Source organism: Phalangium opilio, unplaced genomic scaffold (assembly GCF_054372755.1).
Source record: "Phalangium opilio isolate 3A_F unplaced genomic scaffold, DU_Popi_V2 ptg000079l_1, whole genome shotgun sequence".
NCBI classification, from domain to species: Eukaryota; Metazoa; Arthropoda; class Arachnida; order Opiliones; family Phalangiidae; genus Phalangium; species Phalangium opilio.
In genome coordinates this window covers 8,082,081-8,103,851 of record NW_028324187.1, presented here as the reverse complement: position 1 = coordinate 8,103,851, position 21,771 = coordinate 8,082,081, and the positions used below count along the sequence as shown (strand labels likewise).

Here is a 21,771-nt window from a genome sequence, read left to right as displayed (position 1 = left end):
AAATCCCATTCACCCCCCCCTCCGTCCCTTTCCCCTTACTTCACTACATTCTCACCTAATTTCAAAAGAGTCAACACCATACCACCACTACGACCCTAGGCATTTTTTATTATAAATGATATTTTTTACTTACCCAACAGCATAGCAACAACATTTTCAAGTTTTATTTTTACTGACAGACATATTTTACAGTCTATAAGCTGGTTGGTGTTTATTTATTATTATTATTTTTTTAATAGTGTTTAAGATTGATGTAGATTTATGTAAAATTAGTTTTCAAAAGTTATTGATACGGAAAATGATTAAATTGAAGTATAATGAGATGTCGGGGGAAGCTCGTTTACAGGCTGAAAGAGCTTCATGTATTTTCTATGAGCCCCTGTAGAACTGTTTATCCCGCCTCACACTGGTGTTCAGGGAGAAGCCAACCCAAAGGGGTAAATTATAAAAAAAACTTTTTTTTTTTTTCCTTCCTAAATACCGTGGTTTATTTAATCAAATCTGGAAACAAAAAGGTGTATAAATTGTTCTAACATATTCTAGTTTGAATTAGCTAGGCCTTAGGTCTTAAACGCCCTATGGTGGTTCATCAAAATATGTAAACATTAAGGCGTATAAATTGTTCTATATCCTATTCTGGTTTGAACTACTAGGCCTTAGATCTCAAACTCTAAATAAATAAATAATAAAAAAAAGCCCCAGGGTTTTATGAAGTCACGTGATTTGGAGGTTTAACGCTTACTTGAAAGTTGAACCTCCATTAAATTGTCGTTGGAGCGGCAAGCCTTTGATGTTAATAAGTGAGTTAGGAAAGGGAGCTGTGAATTCCGACTAACTGACTTAAACTCTTCGAAAAGTCATCGATTTTAAAGATGCCTTCCAGAGTTAATGGTGCCGTATTCACCAGGGCGTTACTCTCATAGATATTAGAAATACAATAAATATAAATTACTCCTTAAGTACGAAGTAAGCTAGGCCCTGTTGAGATTAAAGAAAGCCTACAATTAATTAAGTATGTTCCCAATATGGAAACTACGTAATTATTGTTAATATGTCTATGATTTGTTCAATGTAGCATCCTTTTTTTTTCTTTTGCTCTTGAGCTTCCTTTTCGAGCTCCTTCTCTGTCATCTATAGGATATTCGGCGCCAGAATGTATTGTTTTTAAGACTCTAACACCCTCATGGTCCGCCAGAATTTCAGAAACGTGACTGAAAGTTTGTCCATTATCAAAAAACCAATAGAGAATAACGCCAGTCGTCTCGTGTCGGGTTACTTAATTACTAAAAATCATTTCGCCCCCCTTTCTCAACGCGATAGTTCTATTTCGGTAAACGAACTTTATATATATACGTGGGATGGAATTTTGAACGGGAAATTTTCGCTCGCTTACAGCATAAGTTAATTTTCTATAAGTATAACCCCATTTAATGCGGTGCTACCAAACCTTAACCAATGAAATCGCAGTTTGAATGACGTCAGAATTATTAATAGGCGTGGCCAAGGATGATGGGGGGTATGCTTAATCTAACTGTGGGACGTTAGAAATGGAGAGGAATACTCGGAAAAATGGCGGGCGGTAACGTCAGACGAATCAGGAAAACTGCCCGCCATTTTTCCGTGTATTCCTCACCCATTTTCTAGCGTCCACCGGACTTGAGCCGTTCCGCAGTTAGCGGGCCGATTTCTCTTAGATTACCCATCATCCTTATTCCTTAGCGTGACGGATAGCAAGGTCTCAAGCCCAGCCCACTAAACTCGCGTAGAAATTAACGTGGAGTCACAATAGTTCTTATTAGTTTTATGTATTCTTAAGTTTCGTTTGAATATGATGTTGCCACGCGAGCTTTGGTAACTAATTAACCAGTGTCACACTTAAGGATGGAAGTATATTATTAACTTATGAGGGGGGAGTGAGGGTTTCTGCGAAACAATGTAGCGGAACCTTTTAAAATGATAATTTTCTGGGAACCTCGCTCGCTTCTCGGTTTTGTAGCGACATCCCGCCAAAGTGAGAGATAAGCCCCCATGGTTTACAAGGGATGGCCGTGCGTGGTTAAAAGCTAACCCGCTTTTTCAACCCCCCCCCCTCTCCGTCTCTCTTTCGGAATTTTAGGCTTAAAAGGAGCATTGTCATAGCAGCTTTTATCATCAGCCATTAGGATTGAATTTATTACAAAATATCGACTAATCTATATCTATATAAATCAAAGTCCTGACTGACTGACTGACTGACAGACTGACTGATAATCAACGCCCAGCCCAAACCGCTTGTCCTAGAAGGCTGAAAATTTGCAGGAACGTAACTCATAAGTAGTAGGCGCGTACTAAGAAAGATTTTTCCAATCCGCCGCCATCTTAAGAAATGGCGCCCAGAAATGTAAAAAATATTCTCTAAGCAATTAAGTACGCGCGTTTCAACCGATTTCACAAATATTTAGTACACTGGTTTGCTTTACCCTTAAGACGGGCTGAATGGTCTTTCGGGTTCGATTTTTCGCCATCTTTTAAAATGGCGCCCAGAAATGTAAGAAAATATTCTCTATGCAATAAAGTCCGCGCGTTTCAATCGATTTCACAAATATTTAGTACACTGGTTTACTTTAACCTATAGACGGGCTGAATGGTATTTTGGGTTCGATTTGTTGCCATCTTTTTAAATGGCGGCCAAAAACTTAAAAACCCTTCTTACTGGAATAATGTCCGCGTGAAAAGTAATAAAAAATATCCCGACGGGCTGACGGACTGTGCCGAGTGCCTTCGCTCCTAGGGTGCCACAAAAATATTAGTCATCAGTAAAATCTACACATTCTTTATATCATTTTAGATGGAAGTTCTTATTACACGCGAGCGACGCCGCGGGTAACGGCTAGTTTTCTATAGAAAACACAACGTGGAATAGAAAACTTGTTAATTTTTATAAGGAGTTTGTGTGTGAACCTTTTAATCATGGTTTTAAGACGCAATTTAACGTATTTCTTCATTTTATTTATTGCAGAAGGAAGTGAAGGCGCTACATCTCCAAGCGAAAAGAAACCACTAACTCGAACTTTGACCCAACCTCAAAATACCGTCGAATACGTGGTAAGTTTATTTTTAATCTCATTTAATTTAAATTTTATCGTGCGCGCCTATTATCGAAAACTCAGTGGGACCAAGTGACCTCTAGAGTCTCTTAATAATAACTTCGTCCTTATGACCTTTGACCTATACTTAAATAATAAAATTCCTTTTATGTGGCTTAACTTTAATATTTGCTTGTGCTTCCCTCCGTTCAAATTATAACAGAGCTAAGATTACATGCAGTTTTGAGGTCATTTTCCAAAACCTCTACTAACGCTACGTTTTAATTAAACCAAGCTACAATATATTATAATTTAAAATGATCATTAATTTATTTATTTAATAACTTTGGGCCATAAATATTTTAAATTTGTCTCTGAAATTTCCGCCTAGGGGTTGGTTTCCCCGCATAGCGTATGGACTTTTCGGTCAGCATACTTTTAGGGGCCATTCTCCGTTTTGACGTTGGCTGTTTTTATTGGTCCCGAAACAGTTTTATTTTTAAAGTATTAAAACCGGACTTTAATAGTGACAAAATGTTATTACTCTAGCTAGCATCTTCTAGTTGTTGTAGCAAGCTAAGAAGGGTCAGGTTTCCCCCACAATTTATTGCTTTTTCTGTCGCTTTTAACGTTGGGAATTAAGTATTTCTAACCAGCTTATAACGGCCTTTCTTTTCCTTTACAAGCTATAAAATTCTTTTAAAGTGACTGTGAAAAATACCCGCAGAGAGAGAGAGAGAGTCTTAAAATGTTAGATATTTGGGTTGGAAAAGTTAGGAATTTCTGGAAATGGGGGTGAAATATTTATGTTTTAATCTTTAATATCGTGTAAATGTTTAGTTCACTGCCCCTTTAATCCTTCGTTGACGTCATGAAGTTGAGGGGACTGGTGGCCCTTTTTAGGGAGGGCTAAAGGAGATTGTATTGTAAAAATAAGTGGTAAGAACTCGAAGCAAGTGCCATTTCTTCAATGGAGAAATAATGTTTACCTGCAAATTGCTTTTTTTGCTACTCATGGTTGGTAACGTGAACATTGAACGATTTTCCCTGCTTCCTAAATTGAAAGAAACCCCTCAGTAACAACTACTAGACCTACAACCCCATAGTGCATAAGTGTGGGTATGCCATAAAGGCTTATAATATTGCTATGCCGAATGAATCATCTTTTAAATTAATAATAAAAATATATTATTAGCTAGATGAAGACCTGGTGTCCACTTTAATGTATTTCTAGGTCTAGTATGACCCTTAACATTAAGTCTGAAAAATTCCATAACGCCATGACCTTGACCCCTTGCTCAATACGTCCCTGGAATATCCTGTAAATCTTTTATATCTCTTTTATGCTAAATTCTCTCTCAGAAAAAATTTAACTTAAAAAGGAATTGCATAAAGAGTTAAATAAACATGACCTTGAACTCTTTGACGCCATGATCTGGACGACCTTTCCTTGCTTAATAGATCCCTGGAATATCCTGTAAATCTTCTGTCCCTTTTGTCATACTAGATTCTATTCCCCCCCTCTCTCTCACTGTCATCTTGGAAGAATTCTTTCTACTTCCACTGTTCGTTCCTTTCCTTCATCCGCAAGTCGCATTTGCTTCTCTTGCAAGGGAAGGGGTTCCTTATACGAAATAATAAATAATTCCCTGGGGGGGAGGAGAGGGGGTTAAACCATGGCCGGCCAAGTGCTGTTACGTCCGACACCGTCCGTAACATACCATAGACACTATCCCTTCCTGATGCCTGTATTCCAGTTAAATAATAATATACCAATACCATACATAGCCTTAGGCCTTGGCTTTTTATTTAACCTTCAGGAAGAGATGTAAGCTGCAGAAAAAAAGGGAAGGTGGAGTCTTTTGTGTTTAATAAAAATAGCTGAGAGCTAAGAATTTGGTTTATCTTTTTTATTATTGTCTATTTAAGAGAGTTCTTAAGCTAGAGTTCAGAGTCTCGTGGCATTTCAAGGGGTGGGGCAGAATCGTCTGGGTTAACGCAAATACGTTAAATTGGGCTTCATAGTTACCAGTCCTTCACTATATTTTAACCCCCCCCCCCCCCCGACTTTTACAAAAGGGTTTATTACACCTTCCCTTTAGCTCGCGGTTTGGTCTTCTTAACCCATAACTTTCGCACTAGGCTAGCAGCAAAGCACCATCTTTATTCCCCTCTGTACGCTACCATCTCATATTTCCTTTCATTGTGGCCCTTTTTCTGGCAATATTATATTATATTTTATCTCCGTGTCCATGGGGGATTTAATTCTCATGTTTTCTGAGTCTAATTTCCTCTCTGAGACTTTTACACGCCCCCCCCCCCACCCTCTAATATAAAAATGAAATTTATGACTTAACGCTTGTAAATTCTTCAAGAATTATTTTATACATGCCATGAAATATTTTATGAGAAAGAACCTGTGGTTTGGTTTGGTTTTCATCTAAGTTTTTTATGTATAAACATAAGTTTATATCGATAAGTCTTTCTGCTTGTTAATTGAAGTCAACGTAAGACTTTTTTGCGCGCGCCCAATATCACGTGGTTGGTAAGAGAAAAAAGTGTTTGGCTTATTTCACGCGCTCTCTATTTCTTCTCCGTAATTTGATTAAAGAGAACAATAATGACGTAATTTGGTTAATAACTCCGGGCTTCCTTAATTCTTTATACCGCACTATATTTATTTACCCCCAGGGATTGTTTTACTTTGGAAAACTGTTGGCCTAGCCAATTTGTATAACTAGATTTAGGCCCAATCTACGAGAAAAAATTGTTTGAAAAGTCTAAACCTATTTTGTGTCCAAGCTTGAATTCTACTACAAGCAGAAGCAAATAGACCAAAATAAGTCTACCAAAATGTACATGTATGATCTTTAAAATTTTGGCGCGAGAAATATTGCACGTGCATTTTCATTTTTCAAACTAGGCTTAACTCCTTTTGTAAGTGTACCCAAATGCACGTGTTAAATCTTTGAAATTTTGGCGCGAGAATTATTGCACGTGCTTTTTTTTCTTTTCAATTTTCATTTTTCAAACTAGGCTTAACTTCTGTTGTTTTTGTATATTTAGTTGCCAAGGCTTAAGCTCTGTATAATAACAATAAGATAATACCCAAGAAGTACTTTATGTAATCAACTTTTGAATAATCCTTCATTCAAACTATGCGCATGCAGATTTAATCTTATAATGTAGAAATAGCTTCCGTTTTAAAGGGTTTCATTTTTTAGTGACTGTTGAAAGATTTGTCTTAGAGGTTATATTCCCTTTAAGGGAATGTCACCGGATTTGGTTTATGAGCTTGGCATACACGACTTCATCATTTCTCTTTACTTTTTGAAGTGGAGTGAGTGCTTGAGTCGAAATCAAAGAAAAGAATGTGAAGGGACTAAGGAAAAAAAAAATGCAATTCGGGATCTTGTAGTTGGACTAGCTCCAAATCTTTTCCGTTTTCGTGGATTTTTAACACTAGCACTATCTTAGAACTCTTCCTTTTTCCGACTTACCATCTTTCTTTATCTTTTTTCGATAAGTCAGCGGTTTGATTTCCACCACATAAGTAAAATAACCCCACACCAAGTTGATATAATACGGGGTGATCTTACTGAATCGTGTAGGTCTTGTTTATTTAGTGTTACCATGGATGAAGGATGCGCGTGAGGAAATTTGTTTTCACGCTATAGGATCGGCAACTCCCTATCTCGAGCGACAGAATATTCTGTATATACTCTGTTACAACGTCGGTTGTCAGCACGCGCAAAGCTAGGTCTCTATGGAACGTAGCTTTGTACGTCCTGTCAAGAGACAAAAAACTTCAGGATCTTCAGGATTTAAAATATCCGCGAGTTTTTTAGCTCGAGTGCACGGACCTCTAGGCCTTAGTTTCAAATGCGTGTAGTAGACTGTATGCAATTTCACACGTATTTGAAACTAAGGCCTAGAGGTCCGTGCACTCGAGCTAAAAAATTCGCGGATATTTTAAATCCTGAAGATCCTGAAGTTTTTTGTCTCTTGACAGGACGTACAAAGCTACGTTACATAGAGAAACAGCTTTGCGCGTGCTGACAACCGACGTTGTAACAGAGTGTATACAGAATATTCTGTCGCTCGAGATAGGGAGTTGCCTATCCTGTAGAGTGAAAACAAATTTCCTCACGCGCATCCTTCATCCATGGTGTTACATTTAGGTTATGGGAGGAACTTATAGGGAGAATTATTGACTTATGCTGTTTCTTTCTTGAACAAAAAAAAAGGGCCAACGTTGGTGGGTATTTTTCTGCCATTCTTTGGGGGCAAAAAATACTTACCTTGTGAATTTGAACAATGTTAAACATTCCTTCCATCTACGCTGAATATATGTATTTTTTTTTTTTTGGATTTTATCATTCTAATTAATTCCGTCCAAAGCGTAGGCGGAGCTTAGCAGAAGTAAGTTATGATTTTTGAAAGGGAAGTGTTCCACTGAGTATTTGTAGAAACACTCTCCTACATTTTCAGAAAGTCTGTTATAGTTTATTTCTAACTTCTACAGTGACTGTTCAATTTTTGGTAATCATTGCTGTTCATACAATTTCAATACCATGCAGCATAATACTACTTAGAAAATATAGAGACATACTTCTTAAACTGTTAAATTGTCGCTTCTGGTATAGCAATTAATGTAGGTACTGGTAGTTGTAGTAGAGTCACATGATCATAATCTACACCAGTACAAAACGTATGGTGTGTTTTAAGCTACTATTTTACAATCTTTGTTGTTCATACTTCTCAAAACTGTTAAATTGTCGCTTCTGGTATATCAACCAAAGTATGTACTGGTAGTAGTTGTTGTAGTAGTCACGTGATCATACATCTACAGCAGTACACGAGTAACGAGTACAAAACGTAGGGACGGTGTATTTTAAGGGACTATTTTATTTCTTTAAGTTAATTATGAGGTATTTAGATCATCAACGGAGGTTCAGAATTGATAGATGTAAAATAGTCATTGTGGGTTGTTTTATTTGGTTTTAAATCGGTTTAAATATGATGTATTAAGTATTTGATTAAATTAATTTAGGTATCGTCTACGGATACACTGAACCGTATCGCGGCCAGATTCGACACTACTCCGTCGGAACTGGTTAATTTGAACAGACTTCTAAGTCGATTTATTTTTCCAGGACAAGTACGCACTTTTAATTGCGATTTTTAATTATAATATTCATGCTGGGTGATTGTACTAATTTTATCGGTTCCGTTAGACTTTATATATTCCGAAAAAGGGTGACCAGACTTCGCAAAGTGAAGGTTCTTTCGATGGAGGTCAAAAGTCACCCTTGGAGAAAGATGCGGTAAGTTTAGATATGTTTTTGAGGCTCGTGGGAACTTGGGGTTGGCGGGAAAGCGAGTTTAGGATCCCGCGCGCCCAATCTTAACCTTCACGCGCCAATTATTGACCTTGAATACTTTCATCACGCGCCAATTTTTAACCCTCACCTCCTCGTGCCAATTTTTGATCTACAACCAAATCATCTCGTGCCAATTATTGACCTTGAACACATTCATCTCGCGCCAATTATTGACCTTGAACACATTCATCTCGCGCCAATTTTTGACCTTCAACACTTCCATTTCGCGCCAATTATTGACTTTCAACACTTTCATCTCGCGCCAAATCTGACTATGGCTTTTTTTAAGATGTCGTCTCCCAAACCGGGACACGTTGAGCGTGTCCAGTCTCCATCTCCCGTTTCAAAGAATCACGGGTTCTTTGGTGCCGGAAGTGGTAGCATGGGAAGTAGTACCGAAGACAATAAGGAACAGATTGGTGGCGGGCTACCATTCGCTCCAAACATTGAAATCAATGACAAAGATGCTAGCGGTCACGACATTGATGAAGTCAAATTTCTTAAAATAAACTCTAAACACATTACAGATGGACAGGTACGACTACCAAACGTAACATAGCGGATCCCCCTTTCTCGTGAATTGTTATTCTTCATAATTCGCGCATTGTCTTTAGGGTTTCGTAAGTGGCGTTCTTATAGTTACGCCAAACGCTTTGATGTTCGATCCGAATGTTTCGGATACTCTCGTCATTGAACACGGAGTTGAATTGTACGGAGTCATCGCGCCAATTGAAAACATGATGCGAGCTGCGATTTATTTTGATATCGCGCACATGAGAGTCAAGGACGCCCAGGACAATTTGTAAGTCTCACTTTACATTGAGCACCACCATATTATCCCCACTGACAAGGCCTAACTAGTACCTGAGCCTTGTCAAGTGCATCAGAACGTAACGATGGGTGGGTTTCTTCTGTCTTTTATCAGAAGTCCAGCTAATAAGCCAAAGATTTACTTGGGCCCCGGTTCCTCCCCGATTCCATCAGCGACGGACGAATGCGTGGCGGTGGAACCAACAGCCACCACACCACTACCAGAAAGTGCCGAAAAGCTCAACATTAAGCCAGACGTGCCGGATTTAATCAGTTTCGAACACCCGAATGAAGCTGCTGTTGCTGCGGACGACAATCAAACGGATAAGACTTTAGACAGTTTCGACTTGGTCATGCCGGCTTCTTCCTCGGGTTCGGATCTGAATTTGATGGACGTGTCCAAACAACAACGTTCGGATTCGATAGAGGTCATGGTATCGACCCCTCCTCCCGATTTAATCGCGGAAGGCGTCGACAACGTGCCGGTTATTTTACCTCAGAGTGACAGCGACGTGACCTTGGCCACGACCTTGACGCAAGAAGAAACGGAAGAGGTAGCCAACGCTGAAAAATTGGGACGATCGGCTACCGTTCGTGAAGGTTCCAGGAACACTCAAAGTCGACGGGAACGGATGTTGAAAAGGCTCTCCTACCCAGTTGAATCTCTCAGTTCTTACACTCAGTCGTCAATCTCTAAGATTCTTTCATCGTCACCCCGAAATTTGGTGGATTTCTCGAGCGGGCTCTTTGTAAGATCCGGCGGTACAACTGAGGAGGAAGGTGGCGAAGAAAGACCCGATGGCAAAGATACCACTACCACACCGGGATCCGAGTACGCTCAACAGCAACTAATCAATGTGGGTTACAAGAATATGGTCGAGGAGAAACCGAATTTCTTCGCCGAAGTAGACAGTAAGTACCTTCCTTTTATATTATGGTTTCGTTTGTTTGTTTGTTTATTTATTTATTTAAATTACTTATTTCGTGAATTGTCGGGTGGGTAAATAGAAAATATTCATCAGGAATAGGTTGAGATGATTAATTACCAGTTCTTTCGCTTTAAAGTAATTAGCCTTATTCCTGATCAGCGCCACCTACCCATAGCGGCGACTTTGAGAACTACTGTAAGCGGCAAGCCAATCAGATGTCGCTAAAATCTGGTGACGTCACTGACTGGCACTCTCGGGTCTTACCAAAAATGACGTCACTAGATTTTAGCGATATCTGATTGGCTTGCCGCTTACAGTAGTTCTCAAAGTCACCGCTATGGGTAGATGGCGCTGATCAGGAATAAGGCTAATTGGACACATGTCCAGGGTTATCGGGTATAATTTGAAAACAGGCAAACAATCGAGTGACAAGGTGTTCCAAGCAGGTTAGACAAAGTTATGTGCAGTGGAAATTGTTTTATGGTCAATAAATTTTGAGTCAAATATGTAACTTCGTTGACCGATTTTGTCCAAAGGGACGTGTACCGTTGCAAATGTCATAGAAGTATAGAACATTTTTGACTCAAAATTTATTGATTTCACATTGAACAGTCCCACCACACCATTGCCCCTCCCTTTTTTGGAACACCATCTTCCCCCATTCCTTTTGTATATTTTCTATGTACGGGATAAAAATTAAGAGTAACTATTAATTTCCAGGTTTATAGTTAATTACTAAACTATACCTAATATTAATTTTCTTTAAAACACGCTCACTAATTTAACCAATTAACACAGCTAAAAGGCTATATCAAAAGTGCATAAATATAAGTAATATAAGTATAATTAAATTAATTTAAGCTAAAAACAATTAAGTTGAAACGCGACAAGTAGTGCTCGGTTGGTTCTCGAGACGAGTCTAGTGTTGTTAAAACGAACAAATCTTCTGCTCTTTCAGCCCATGCCTTATTGTTCGACGATTTTGGTTAGTACCGGATTTATTCTGAATACTGTTTGTATATATATTATATCTTCCCCGCAAATAAACTATATCTATCTATATCTATCTCTATCTCTATATTATACTCTCTGTTGTCTTGGCTATGCACTATTTCATCTATATATAAATATATATATACTTCTTCTATATTTGAGCTTGGCCACTGAACAAAATGATTCGATATATATATGTACAGGGTGTTATATAAAGGGGTAATTATAACACCGAAGTACTGTGGGATGGTTGGTTAGTTCTATGTGTTATACTTCTATGACGGTTTTGAATACAAGAGATGCACACCCTAAACAAGTTGTCGCGAACATTGGAGTTAAATTTAACCAAAAGACGATGCTTATTTAATTAAGAAGGGAGCGTCCCTAAAATACTCAAATCATAGCTCATTTAATTGAGGGAGCGTCCCTAAAATACGGTACTCAAATCATAGCTCATTTAATTGAGGGAGCGTCCCTAAAATACGGTACTCAAATCATAGCTCATTTAATTGAGGGAGCGTCCCTAAAATACGGTACTCAAATCATAGCTCATTTAATTGAGGGAGCGTCCCTAAAATACGGTACTCAAATCATAGCTCATTTAATTGAGGGAGCGTCCCTAAAATACGGTACTCAAATCATAGCTCATTTAATTGAGGGAGCGTCCCTAAAATACGGTACTCAAATCATGGCTTGTTTTGGGGCTGACCCTTGTCACAAAACTATATAGAACAGTTTAGACTCAATTTTGATCCCCCATAGAACAGTCTGACTGAACTTCGGTCCTATAATTATACCCTTTTTAAACAATCTGTAGTATATTTAAAATAATTATTATTATTCAATGTTGCTGTTTACATAATTTATGGTAGTGACAAATAAAAGCAAAATAGAAGGGATTACCCGAAGTATTTAACGAACTGCTTCTCGTAATCAACTTCTGATGATTATTTGTACCTTTATTAAAAGCGGAACTGTGCTTAGGTGTTTTTAAAACATTTATATATATATAGCTGGCGTATGGTTAATTGGGGTTGTATCGCTAATGGCCATTTATAAAATAGCTTATAATACGTTTTTTCTCGTAATTATTAGCAAGCGCTATATTTCACGTAATATCATTGAAAAATAAATTTTTAAAAATCAAAAAAATTAAATTTTATTATTAGGTTAGAAACGTAGTTAGTTGAGCAATTAAACAATTATATCTACTAACTAATTAACTAGCTAGCTTGCTTGCGTTTGCATGAATGATGCTAGCTTCTAAAGCGAATTATTGCGTAAAGCGAAACATGTTCAATACTAGCATAAATTACGTTTTAAAAAAAAAATAATAATTAACTGAGGCTTCAAGAATGGTTTGTTAATTAATTACTCCTTTCTTTCTCAAATTTCTTCTTCTTTCATCTTACTATACAAATCTTTAATAACTTGTTATTACACAGCATGGTTTTTGTATTATTAATGTACTCTCTTCTCGCAAACACGAAAAATAACAGTTTTTGATCACGTGATTGCGATATTTTGATTTTTATATACACATGAAATATATTTGACATAAAAATATATAGTTATTGATTGTGAGATTTGGGGGATTTTTTTAAAGGGGTGTTTTTATGGAGTATTTATGGGTAATTTTATTTTCTTTTTTAAATGCAATTTTTTCAGAACTACTTCCCAGGCCAGCTAGGCAATATGAGGGTCAGCCTTTATATCTTTGCCTAAGAATGGGTCATCCGCTTAATAAGAAACCCCAAAGGTCAACGCCTATTGAGTCTTACAGTAAGAAAAGGATGAAGAAAGAGTATTGGTTTAGCATTCCTAGAAATAGGTAAGTTGTCGTTTGTTTTTTTTTTTAAATCAAGCTCGGCCCACAAAACCCCTCGGGACAGGGACAGGGATAGATTTAATCTTAGAAGTTGGAATAGAGAACAGAGTAATATCTGGGCGCGCGTCAAAGTCCCGGACGGACCCCCTTCCACGGGACGGGGGGGGGTGGTATTAAAGAAGAGGCGGGGGGTCATAGCGACAGAGGTAGAGAAGGAATTGCGTATTTTTCGCCGTCCCCGTCAGAAACGTCATCAAAACGTAGTTTTTTAAGTGAGCTACCCAATAAGATAATTTAAACTTTTCATTACGTACGTGTTGGAGGGAGGGGGTCTATACTGGTTGGCTAATACTAACCGTTCCGTTCTCCATTCCTACTTCTGAAATTAAATCTATCCCTGCTCGGAACTATGGGGGGTACTTATTAGATCAATATAATTAAGAGGATACAAAGTGTCATCCTTCTTGTGGATCCATGTCTTGTTCAATTGCTAAGTACTTCTTAAACCCTCAATGTTCTTGGGAACCGCTTGTTCTCTTTAATTTTAGAGTTGACGATTTGTACAACTTCTTTCAACGCTGGAGTCCTCAAGTTTATGGAGATGTTGACGAAGTCACCCCTGAGGAGATGGGTTTCAAACCCATCGAGTCAGACGCCGAAGATGAGGAAGATGAAGTTGATGGGTCCGCTCATGATAAGAAAGAAGAGTTGGAAGCCAGTGGTGATGGTCGAAAGAAATCTACCGGACATGGCCCTCTTAGTTTCCTGAAATTAGTCGAAGGACATTTCACTGCTGATGGTGCAAATAGTCCGTTCGATTGGGAGGTAATTTTTAGTTTTTATCACTAATTATATATAGCTGCTTTAAAGTGACGCGCTTGAACTTCGTACTTCCTTTAAATTGGCCTATAATTGATCTACTAAATACAAATACTCCGTTTATCATAAGTAATATAAATAGTTATAAGTGTATGTCTTTAATAAAAATAATAAACCATACATAGCGTCGGTAAAACATATAGAGGGGAGGGGCTACGAGGACGTGACGTCAATATTGGTAGTCCAAATTGTATGGATAATAAATAAATAAATAAATAAATAAATATCAATATGGTCGCCAAAACCGAGGTAAGAGATCGGAGGGTGTGACGTCACGAGAAAGTTCGTAATAGCAGACTATTGGTGTACCGCCATGATATTTATAAATGTGGGAGGGGCTTGTAGTATCATTTTCCCATATATTGACGTCACCATGGTCGTTTGTTTCATTCTTACACCCTGAAGGTGTAAAGATTCCCGGTGTCACTTTTATACAAAGTGTTTCAAATAAATTTTGTTCGGTTATTTTATGTTACTTACTTATAAGTTTATGTTACTTATGTTGTCTCCTACCCATTGAACAATAGTTAAAGGTACCTTTTGACTTATTGGAATTTAGTAAGCCAACTCATTCAATATATAAAAATTGAAACCTAGCCAAGTATATTGTATCTACGTTATTTGTTCTAATGATGTCTTAGTTTAAGGCTTAACTATGTGTCGTGTCCTTTCGCTTTTAACCCGTGATTCGTGATGTCCGCCTATCTAAACGAACTTCTTCTAATTCAACTCTGTTAGCAGTTGGTTTCAATGAGCGAAGCTGAATTGAATTCCCCCGATCCTGAACTGCCATTACCAGATTTGTCAGATCCTTCTGAGATTTTTAGCGAAGATCATAGAAAGGAGGTGAGACTGGTTAGATAGACAGCTTTTTATTTTATATTAATTGTAATTATTTATTTGATTAATTTGGGGGGGCTTTTATTTTTTTTTTTTTTAATTATAGCTGTGCAAAAATTTCCCCGCGAGAGCTGAAGGTTATCCTTGGTCATTGATTTATAGTACGTCTAAAAATGGATTTAGTCTTAAAACTATGTATAGAGAGATGGCCAAATATGAAACGCCCGTTTTGTTGGGGATTATGGATACACAAGGAACGGTAATTATTATTATTTATTTATGACGTACTTGTTTATTTTTATGACGTACTTGTTTATATTTTTATGACGTAGTTGTTTATATTTTTATGACGTAGTTGTTTATATTTTTATGACGTAGTTGTTTATATTTTTATGACGTAGTTGTTTATATTTTTATGACGTAGTTGTTTATATTTTTATGACGTAGTTGTTTATATTTTTGTGACGTAGTTGTTTATATTTTTGTGACGTAGTTGTTTATATTTTTGTGACGTAGTTGTTTATATTTTTGTGACGTAGTTGTTTATATTTTTGTGACGTAATTGTTTATATTTTTGTGACGTAATTGTTTATATTTTTGTGACGTAGTTGTTTATGTTTTTGTGACGTAGTTGTTTATATTTTTGTGACGTAGTTGTTTATATTTTTGTGACGTAGTTGTTTATATTTTTGTGACGTAGTTGTTTATATTTTTGTGACGTAGTTGTTTATATTTTTGTGACGTAGTTGTTTATATTTTTGTGACGTAGTTGTTTATATTTTTGTGACGTAGTTATTTATATTTTTGTGACGTAATTGTTTATATATTTTTATGACGTAATTGTTTGTTTTTATGACGTTGTTGTTGAGGAGATATTGTTTATTTTTATGTATTTATGTGAAAATAACAAATTTGATTGTTGGGTTGTATTTAATATGATGATTATTTGAATTTCTTTTAAAGGTTTTTGGTGCTGTTATATCGTGTTCTTTGAAAATAAGCGATCACTTCTATGGAACTGGCGAATCATTTTTATTTACGTTTCACCCTGATTTTAAGGTAAGTTTTATTTTTTATTTTAAAGTTTTCCTTTTATTTTATTTTATTTTATTTGTATTTAATTATTTTTATAATTTAATACATGATCTTTTTTATTGCATTTTCTTTTTTATTAGTGCTACCATTGGACGGGTGAGAATATGTACTTCATCAAGGGAAATGCAGAGAGTTTAGCTATTGGCTCCGGAGAGTAAGTTTTTTAAATTATTATAATTATAAGGGGCTTTTGGCTTTTTGTGTTCTTGGATGTCCGTCGCTGAAGAATACATATTTATTATTTTGGGGGTTTGAACACGTGACTTGAAACGCGTCGACTATTAAGGTTTATGGGGTATAACAACGGGGAACTTTTCGCGTCATAGTTGGAATTTTTTTTGGCGTCAAATGCTGCGCCTGCAGCTTGAGTTTTTTTGAGTTTACCATTGAGGTTGGGACTTCGGGTATCCGCCCCCCTTGTCAAGCTGAAAAGGGGTTGTCGGGTTATTTGCGAGTAGATAAGATAAGAATCAGAGGGGGACCACCCACTGTCCAGCTTAGAAAGACTCCGAATTTTTAAGAATGGCGAAATACCGTGAAATACTGTTTCAAGGTGAAATTTAGTTCACATTAGGTACGCGTTCTGTTTCTGTGGTAGTTTCTTTCTGAGACAGACTAGAATCACCTTCACCACGCAGCGCGACACACCTATATCATCCCATTGCCAGTATTCTGTGTTAAAATAAGATTCTACAGAGATAAGAAGTAGAAAGTGGAACCATAAGTTAGAGAATTTAAGAGAAAGTAACAAAGCGAGAGAAATTGAGAAAGACCATACATCGAAGTACCAAAGGAAATTTTTGAAGCAGATATCTATTTAATTAAGCCTAATTACGAAAAAGATTTGGCTATCCTACCTGGTAACGAACTATTTGTCATCACTTTTAATTAATACCCGACCGTTACCCGACAACTATTTTTCGGCTAAGCCTAATTAACCGAATACCCGACCAAAATTCGGGTACCCACCCTGATACCCAAAAACAATATTTTTGATTACTCGAACCCGATTCGAAATTTGAAAAATCACTACCCGCAACGCACACCTCAACTTTAAACATTACACTTTTTAGCTCCAAAAAGAAGGGCTTCAATTATGTTTTTTCGCGTCAAACAACCAGAATTTCGCGCTGCTTATAGTTGCGTTTTACCGTTTGCTTTTTGGTCTAAATTGCTTAATTGTTGTTTATTGACGTCGTAATAAACCTAAACCCTAACTAAAACCAATTAAAAACCACAGTGGAATGTTTGGTATTTGGCTGGACGGAGATCTCTACCACGGTCGTAGCCATAAATGTAAAACATTCGGCAATGAAAGTCCTCTCTCTTCTACGGAGGATTTTGTAGTTAAAACTCTCGAAGCTTGGGGTTTCGTTTGAGTTACAAGACACCCTTGACCCAGAGACTCTTAACATTAATAAAAGCAGGGACAACCCCCCAAAAAAAGACCCAAAATCTGGTACCAAAGTATATTATAAAAACAAACCAATATTTAAATAATAACTCCAAATAAAATACGGCTCTCCTTTAATGAATAAGATAAATAAATAAATAAACAAACCGTATTTTAACCCGAAAAAATAATTAAAATACAAAACCAAATAAAACAATTTTGCGGACCAACTTTCCTCTAACAAATAAAAAACACTTTATTTTAACCACCAATAAATTTGGCGCAAGAAATAAATAATCACCCAATAAGAATCCTCGACTCAAAATTAGAAAAGTCGGTAAAAAAAAAAATTACGCGATTTATTTCATTCATAAATAATTAAATATTAAGGTTAATTATTTAATTAATTTATTTATTAAACTTCTTTTAAATTTATTATTTCAATGGTTGTTTTTTTTTTTTTTAACTGAGTTGGTGCTAGAACGGTTTTCTTAATTAATTTCTACGTCACAAAATATTAATTAACATATGAATAATTAATTATATATGAAAATTTAATTTACCTTTTGTAAATAGAACATTTTTTTCACGAGCTTGGCATTTTTTTACGTAAAAAAAAACGTGAAAATAAAATAACAATTATTTATTTTGTATTTCAAAAGAAAGAAAAAAAACAAACATAAAACTAAACAATATTTTCGTATTATTTTGATTCTTTGTCTTAATCGGATATATTTCATTTAAATTAAATTAAATTAAGTTTAAGTTTAATTAATACTCAGTTTAAATTTCCTATCGTTTTTTTTTCTAATAATAATAATTATTTCAGAAAGTTTAGGGGTAACGCTAACGATAAAATAACTTTCTAAACTAAACGTGGTAGCTACGAAGCTGATACTTGTAAAATAAATAACAGGCCATGTTTGTCAACAAAAATAGACAAGAAAAAACATTGTATTATAGAATTGAGAGAGAGGGAAATTTAGAGGCAAACAAAAATTAAAAATTAATATTTAACCGAAAGAAATAACAAATAACAAATTAGGTTCATAGCGGAAATAGATAAAATTGTGATACAAATAATAGTTTGGATATATATATATATAAATATAAATATAATTAAACAAATAGATTAAAATGTAACGCTTGAATTTACCGTTTACATGTTTAAAACAACAAATAAACAAACAAACAAAACTGTTCCATGTAAAATTCAACACATAATCCTGGCCCCTTTGTCCCCCCCCCCCAAAAATGTATGGTATAACTAATGTTTAGAGCTAAATTTTTAATTATGTTTTTTGTATGTATAGTTTAGTCTAGTCCTGTAAGAAAAAAATGGAGAGTGAATTAGTTTAATTAGTTTAATTTTATTGGCCTTAGAATTATAAAATAGGCTAAAAAAAGTAAGTAAAACTTATCTAGGCATAATTAATTATTGCCCTTGAAACTTCACACAAGTCAATAAAAACAGTTGGGTGGTTGAGTTTTATTTATTACTGTTTAAAAGCATATTTTATTACGATTTTAAAGCAATAAAATTATATTTTATTTTATTGCAATATTTCACCCTCCCTTTAAGAGCAATAAACACCTCTTTTCTTCCCCCAAGGAGGAACTACAACCTTGGAGTAATAAATATGGTAACGCAAAATAAATTTCGTTTTAGAACTCCTTGGAAAGAAAAAAAAACCAGAGATATCTATTGCTCTTAGTTCAACATTTCACCCTCCCTTTAAGAGCAATAAACACCTCTTTTTTTTCCCAAGGAGGAACTATAACCTTGGAGGAATAAATACCCTATAATAACGCAAAATAAATTTCGTTTTAGAACTCCTTGGAAAGAAAAAAAAACCAGAGATATCTATTGCTCTTAGTTCAACATTTCACCCTCCCTTTAAGAGCAATAAACACCTTTTTTTTCCCAAGGAGGAACTATAACCTTGGAGGAATAAATACCGTATAATAACGCAAAATAAATTTCGTTTTAGAAGTAGAACTCCTTGGAAAGAAAAACCAGAGATATCTATTGCTCTTAGTTAATTTTAATTTTTTTAATATGTTAAATGATTTCCAGGTGAATTTAAATTTGAATTTTATTTTTAAAATGTGTATAAAAAATAAATAAGCTTATAAGCTAGTTCTGGTGCTTGGATAAAAGTTGAATACGAAGATCTATGTAATAATAACAAACCATAAGTTTATAACTTATCTAAGTTATAAACTTATAAAAAACGAAATAAATAACACCCCCCCCCAATTCCCGCCCCCCTCAAGGTACTTCGGATAGTTTTATGATCGATACACTAAGATTGTAATACAAAGCAGAGAGAAAACATTATTTTAAAAAGAAATACACGTAAATAATTAGATCCCCCCCCCAGCTGGTCCCGATCCCCAATTGTAAATATGAATTAAAGTTTATATAACTTATGAAGACAATATGTACAGTACAGTCAACAACAACAAACAAAGAATATTATAATGCCTAGATTAATTCTAATGAAAAAAGAAAAATGATTGAAGAATTAGAAATAATATCAAAATATGTAGAAAATTATATATATATTATAACTTGGTCCTCATCGTGTTGATTTCGCACAAGTGTATAGTAGGAGGAATTAAAAGAATTATTCCTTATAGTTATTTAAAACTAATAATTTTTATTCAAAGGTTTTCATCTTTACAGGTTTTTTTAAATGAAGATTATTATAGGGACTTTGGCAATTCAGGCTTAACTCCGCCCCCAGCGCCATTATGGTATGTTTTTTTAACAGAATGAAAGCTACATAAGCCCCTCCTCCTGGTATGTTTTTTAGCACTAGTGGAAGGTAGCCTGACGTTGCATGACGTAGTACTGCCAAGTCCCTATTATTAATGGAAAGTGGACAGAGTTTCTTGGGTCCGGGTTCAGAATCTTTGACGGACCCTAGAAGACAAAGGCCTATCCTACGTAAATACGTTTTTGTGACGTATTCAAATTTCTTCTTTATAAATTTAAAGCTCTCAGCTCGGCTTCATTGAAGATTCCATTTGGTAAATAACCAAGTAATTTATCAGCGTGTTCTTTCAGTAATTTCAAGCGTTCTTCTTGTATAATATTTTGACGTAATTGTATGGCTTGTTTCAATTTTTCCATTTCTTCCGCTTCTCTCATCTTTTCTTCCTCTCTCACTCTCTGTTTTTCCTGAATCATTCGTTCAACTTCTCGTCTGTGTTCTATTTGTTTCAGACGACGTTTTTGCTGAGTCATTTGTTCCAATTTCTCGTCTTCCGCCATTTTGGCGAGCGTTTGTTTCTTAAATAGTTCGTCTTCCAGTTTCTCGGCTTTTATTTTCGCTTCTTTTAACTTCAATTGTTCGTCGAGCGTACAACGTAGTTGTAATCTTTCCCTCATCAGTTTTTCTAAGCGTTGTTTCTCCTTTGCTTTGTCTCGCGCTTCTTGTTTGGCCATTTCAATTTCGAATCTCAGTTCTTCTTCTTCCGTCGTATCTTTACGGTATTTGTCCAAGGAGTTATAAACGATGTTTTGCATTTCTTGAACACGTTTTATTCTTTCAATGAATTCCGTTTTTTGACGTTTTTCTTTTAATTCGTTCTCTTTCAAATATTTCAAAATTCTGCGATCTTCTTCTATAATTCGGGCTTCCTCTTGTTTTCTTTGCAACTCCTGGGATTTCAAGAACCATTCGATTTCTTCTTTGAAACGTTCGCGTTTGAAAAATTCCTCTTCCAAGAACTTTTGATCTTCCTCAGTAATTCTCCTGACAATTTCGTCAATCATAGCTTTATCTTTAACGAATTGTATCATGGCTTCTTCTTCCGCGTCTTCTTGCTGACGTTTAACTTGATCCAGGAGATCTTTTTGATACTTCATTTTGTTCAGTGATACAGTTTCGTTTTCAATTTGATCCTCTAATTGAGCAGCCTCAATTTCCATTGAAAGTAAATGACGATCTTCCATTTCTTTTGATTTGATCCTAGCTCTTTCTACCTCCTTTTCGCGAATTTGAGTGGCTCGGAGTTTATTAATGTACGCCAGTTTAAGCTTGGATTCAAGTTCTCGAATCTCTAAACTATTTTCGCGAACCATTTGACGCATTTTGATTTCACGGAGTTCTCTAAGTCTATTTTGTTCTTCTAGATGCTCTAAACGGTTCAGTTCGTCCCGTTCTTCTTGTTTCTGATCCTTTTGTAATTGTTTCAAATATTCGGCTTCTTGAGCAGCGATTTCCTTCTCTTCTTCTTGTAATCTACGCTGTAATCGTATCTCGTCAATTCTATTTTCGTAATCATAATGCTGTCTGAAAAATTTATCATCTTGGGTCTTTTTCTGCGATTCTGATTGATTTACAGCAGTTTTATCATATCGGAACATAATTTTAAATTATTTTAATTAAATTATAGCAAATTAAATTGAAAAATCGGTTTGTTTTGATTCTTCTATTGTTTGTTTACATTGAAGACTTTAAATTACGCTCCCGTAACCACGTGACGTCTCAGTTGCATCTTTTCAGTGACCAATAAGAAATTTGGAAAATGAGTCATGTCTATT

At 35.7% G+C, this 21,771-nt stretch overlaps 2 protein-coding genes across 7 annotated transcripts in view; one reads left to right on the top strand and one right to left on the bottom strand.

The window, feature by feature from the left end:
• mtd (TLD domain-containing protein mustard) overlaps positions 1-19,869 on the top strand; it is a 39,430-nt gene extending 19,561 nt beyond the window's left edge. For 2 of the 6 annotated variants that reach the window (XM_089846203.1, XM_089846198.1), the window contains 14 exons: positions 2,999-3,084; positions 8,119-8,226; positions 8,303-8,392; positions 8,739-8,984; positions 9,064-9,251; positions 9,375-10,171; positions 11,147-11,173; positions 12,850-13,012; positions 13,558-13,834; positions 14,627-14,743; positions 14,835-14,987; positions 15,692-15,787; positions 15,904-15,977; positions 17,064-19,869. In XM_089846203.1, the coding sequence (XP_089702329.1) occupies positions 2,999-3,084; positions 8,119-8,226; positions 8,303-8,392; positions 8,739-8,984; positions 9,064-9,251; positions 9,375-10,171; positions 11,147-11,173; positions 12,850-13,012; positions 13,558-13,834; positions 14,627-14,743; positions 14,835-14,987; positions 15,692-15,787; positions 15,904-15,977; positions 17,064-17,202 (2,561 nt within the window). In that variant the 3' untranslated portion in view covers positions 17,203-19,869. The remainder of the gene's footprint in view (positions 1-2,998; positions 3,085-8,118; positions 8,227-8,302; positions 8,393-8,738; positions 8,985-9,063; positions 9,252-9,374; positions 10,172-11,146; positions 11,174-12,849; positions 13,013-13,557; positions 13,835-14,626; positions 14,744-14,834; positions 14,988-15,691; positions 15,788-15,903; positions 15,978-17,063) is intronic. The other 4 variants (XM_089846201.1, XM_089846199.1, XM_089846200.1 and 1 more) reach the window with 4 other exon arrangements.
• Positions 19,860-21,721, bottom strand: LOC149654677 (meiosis-specific nuclear structural protein 1-like). Its single transcript, XM_089846230.1, has one exon. It carries the CDS (start codon positions 21,592-21,594, stop codon positions 20,206-20,208), a length of 1,389 nt encoding a protein of 462 aa, XP_089702356.1. The 5' UTR covers positions 21,595-21,721; the 3' UTR covers positions 19,860-20,205.
• Between the last annotated feature and the right edge of the window lie 50 nt (positions 21,722-21,771).